The sequence below is a fragment of the Sinocyclocheilus anshuiensis genome, unplaced genomic scaffold (assembly GCF_001515605.1).
Source record: "Sinocyclocheilus anshuiensis isolate Anshui unplaced genomic scaffold, SAMN03320099.WGS_v1.1 scaffold614, whole genome shotgun sequence".
NCBI classification, from domain to species: domain Eukaryota; kingdom Metazoa; phylum Chordata; class Actinopteri; order Cypriniformes; family Cyprinidae; genus Sinocyclocheilus; species Sinocyclocheilus anshuiensis.
In genome coordinates, this window is record NW_015542367.1 from 600,027 (window position 1) to 603,962 (window position 3,936).

General features: G+C 34.2%; 1 protein-coding gene across 1 annotated transcript in view; it reads right to left on the minus strand.

Annotated features, from left to right (window-relative positions):
* Nucleotides 1-3,060: 3,060 nt before the first annotated feature.
* The window catches only part of LOC107692209 (thyrotropin-releasing hormone receptor), a 1,983-nt gene continuing 1,107 nt past the window's right edge, over nucleotides 3,061-3,936 (minus strand). The window contains exon 2 of the mRNA XM_016491172.1: nucleotides 3,061-3,417. Coding sequence (XP_016346658.1) covers nucleotides 3,061-3,417 — 357 coding nt within the window. The remainder of the gene's footprint in view (nucleotides 3,418-3,936) is intronic.

Here is a 3,936-nt window from a genome sequence, read left to right on the forward strand (position 1 = left end):
AGTGTAACCCAGTAGTTTGTCTGTTTACCAGCCTTAAGTTTGAGTGTTGCAACCTTTGAAATATTTAGTGCAAGTAAGAAGTGAAAGGTGAATTCTGGGTGAATAAGAGTGCTATTTATGAATAACCATCCCTGACATGAAGAGCATGACAGAATCCAAAACAGAGTGAAAAAAAATCCAAGCATAAACTAAAATAGCTCAAATCAAGCAAACAAAAATAACTAAAAACAGGACAGGAGAAGATGGTGAGGCAAAGTGGAAATAACAGATACCGATGGAGTTTCAGTTCAGAGAAATGTGACCCGTAGATGTGTTTGATCAGATGCGGTGGATATAGAGACCCACGTGTGCTTTTATTCCCACTGGAAATGATGAAGCAGCTATTTTTACCTGGTGACTGTCAGGAATGAAAACCTAAAGTGAAGCAGAATGACAGATGAAAATAAGTAAAGGATTCAAGCAGATATGAAGCACCAGGCTAAATTTATTTTCTGACCTTTTTTGCCATTTTTTTCAGGATATCAATACATTTGGATGAAAATTACAGTGTTCAAAAATACAACAAAACAGAGACTGAAGAGCAAATTCAATAAACAGCCATATCTACAGACCAGAATATCACTGATGATATTATACTGTCATATTAGTATCACTGAGATACTATTATAGTTTTTTATTAATAGTTTGAATTAGTTTTTTTTTATATATATATTATCAGATTTTGTTTTAATTTTAGTTAAAGTTTTTGTTTTTTGTTTTTTTTTAGTATGCTTGTATCATTTTTTTTTTTTTTTTGGTTTGTTTTTAATCACACTATATAGTTTTTATTCATTTTTATTTAAGTTAAAATTCAGTTTTATTTCCTTAACATCTAGCTGAAATAAGTTAAATACGTTTTTTTAATCTCTTATTGTATTTCATTTAACATCTATTTAAAGGAATTGTTTTATTTATTTATTTTATTTTTTTCAGTTTTAATAACCCAGACTAGATCTTGGACTCTTTTAGCTCATCAGGTTCATAATAATAATCGATAAAGTTTTCATATCATGCGGGATTCAATGTTTCTTAAAGTTTATTAGAGCAAAAAATGTACAACATTTCTTAACTCCTCGCGGTTCAAAAACCTTATTTACTGTACAACCACTTCTGATCTGCTATAACTTCATTGTACGTAACATTAAACGGAGACTTTTAAGGTTTTATTTTTTGGTCTGGAGAGACAGTTTTGAGTTCGGAAAGTTATAGTTTGTTTTCACAACTATTATTTTAGATGATGAATGAGAATTTGTTTCCATCTGATATGGTCCCTTTGAGCATTTTATTCATACTTTTACTTAAACATACTAGAGGCATGCGAACACACAAAGTGCTAAATAACTGAATTATTTCTCCTATTTATCAGCACTAATATTTACTGTGTTTCTATGGATCGACTTACTAGTGAACACTAAAACCACAGTGACATATGTTAATTCACCATTTACATGCAATAACTGTATTAAACTTTACTGTAATATCACTGTGACACCACCAAACTTTATACAGAAATATATACACTGTAAAAATTACTTTCCTAAGTTGTAAATAAAACAAAGATTATTGAAGTATGTTTTACCAAAAAAAATAAAATAATAACTATTTATTTTTCTACTTCAAAATTTGATGTTTATTCCAATGTGTTATTTGCTGTTCATGAACTGCATCCTTTATTTTCACTTTTCATCATTTAGAGACTCCTGACATTAAAGGAGTTGTTCACCCAAAACTGAAAATCTCCTCACCCTCAGGCTATTCAAGATTAGGATGAGTTTGTTTCTTCATCAGGTTTGTAGAAATGTAGCACTGCATCAGTGTCTCAGCAATGGATGCTCTGCAGTGAATGGGTGCCGTCAGAATGAGAGTCCAAACAGCTGATAAAAACATCACAATAATCCACACCACTCCAGTCCATCAGTTAACATCTGGAGAAGACAAAAGCTGCGTGTTTGTAAGAAACAAATCCATCATTAAAGTGTTTTAACTTCAAACCTTCACTTCCTGCTGAAGGATCTAAGGATCCTCAAATGCAAACTGTGCTTTGCTTCAAGAGAGCAGCCATACATTTGTGTTGTGTTTTACTTTCTTTCTTTTATAATGCAATTATTATCCATTTATTCATTAATTAATTCATTTATAATCATTTATCATTCAATCATTTTATTATTCCATTTAATCATAATCATTTATAATAAACATTTATCCATTTATATACAAATTAATTTATTTTTTTATACTATTTTTCCATCGTTGTTTAGTCTTATGATGTGTGGTTTGTCTTCATGAATAAGAGATAAGAGGGAATGTTTATGGAAATTCAAGGTTTATGGGAAGTTCGTGGCTGATAAAAGACAGTTTTTAATACAGTTTTGGGTACCAGACAAGACTTGATGTTAAAGGGGTCATATGATGTTGCTAAAAAGAACATTATTTTGTGTATTTGGTGTAATGAAATGTGTTTATGCGGTTTAAGGTTCAAAAAACACATTATTTTCCACTTGTAACATTCCAAAGAGAAAGGAAAACTTGAAATCGCATCATATGACCCCTTTAACGGGTTTTGGGTATTAGACAATTTTGCTGACTAGTTGTTCTGTTACCAGACAAAACGGACATTTTCTGACAGGATCTTGCATCCGGGGCTTGATCTGATATTTCTGGCATGGAGGCATGATCTAACACTGATAAAATAGTCCATAATCCAGTGAAAAAGTCCATCTCCTGTTGTCTCTCACATCAAAATCCAGCCACATGTTTGTTTAGAGCTGTTTTGGCTTGTAAACAGCGTTTGATCTCTGCAGATTTCTCTCCTGATTCAGACCAGACCACTTTTTCACTGGAGGAAGCGTTATTATGGATAGAAGACTCGTATAATGTTTTTATCAGCTGTTTGGACTCTCATTCTGACGGCACCCATTCACTGCAGAGCATCCATTGGTGAGCAAGTGATGCAATGCAACATTTTCCCCAGATCTGTTCCAATGAAGAAACAAACTCATCTATTCCTTTAATGTGCTCAGCTCAAGCAGGGCTAAGCATGTCTGTTTTCACACTGCCGTGTTTCTTCATACTGCTTTCACTGGAGGAGTCTTTTATGACGCTGTAATAAACACTTACAGTGCTTTTGCTTGCTCGGCTCTGATCTGACCTGCGTTTACAGACGCAGAGCCTCTTAAAAGCAGCGCGAAACTTCTGCGACATGGCGTTGTAGATGATGGGGTTGACTGCGCTGTTGGTGTAAATGCACATGCGACAGAAGAGCAGGAACCAGGTGTTGAGATACGGCGGATCCATGAACGAATTCACAACCACTAGAGTCCGATACGGCATCCAGAGGAGAGCGAACAGAACCACCACCACCGCCAGCATCTTTGTGACCTGCAACACAAGTCAAGTCAGCTTTATTTATATAATGCATTATACAATCGAGATTGTTTCAACACAGGCAGAAGATGCTACTGAGGGGAAAATGGAAATGTGAGCTGCTGCATTTGTTTTGTGTATTTACTTTTAAAGGCAGAGCAGTTGCGCATGATTGCATCATTTTTACACTTTCTGAAGAAATGCGAGTTGTGCTTTGATACTCGAAACATGCAAATTGCACCATGATGCTAGAAAGTTCTTGGTGGTTGATTGGACTCTCTATGATATGCTGGTCTCTAGAAATTGCTCAGATCCTCCTTAATGTGAATTTTTGCCTTTTTTTATTATCTGCCAGGCAAAAACGACAGTCTCGGAAACACTCCTGCTTACATATTATATTATTGATTATATATGTAAAAATCATATTTTTGTATGATGATACAGAACATCATCTCACCAAAAATAATAATAAAATCTGTTTGTACAGTAATTATTAGAGAGTTGGACTTGTAACCCAAAGGTGGTGGGTTTGAA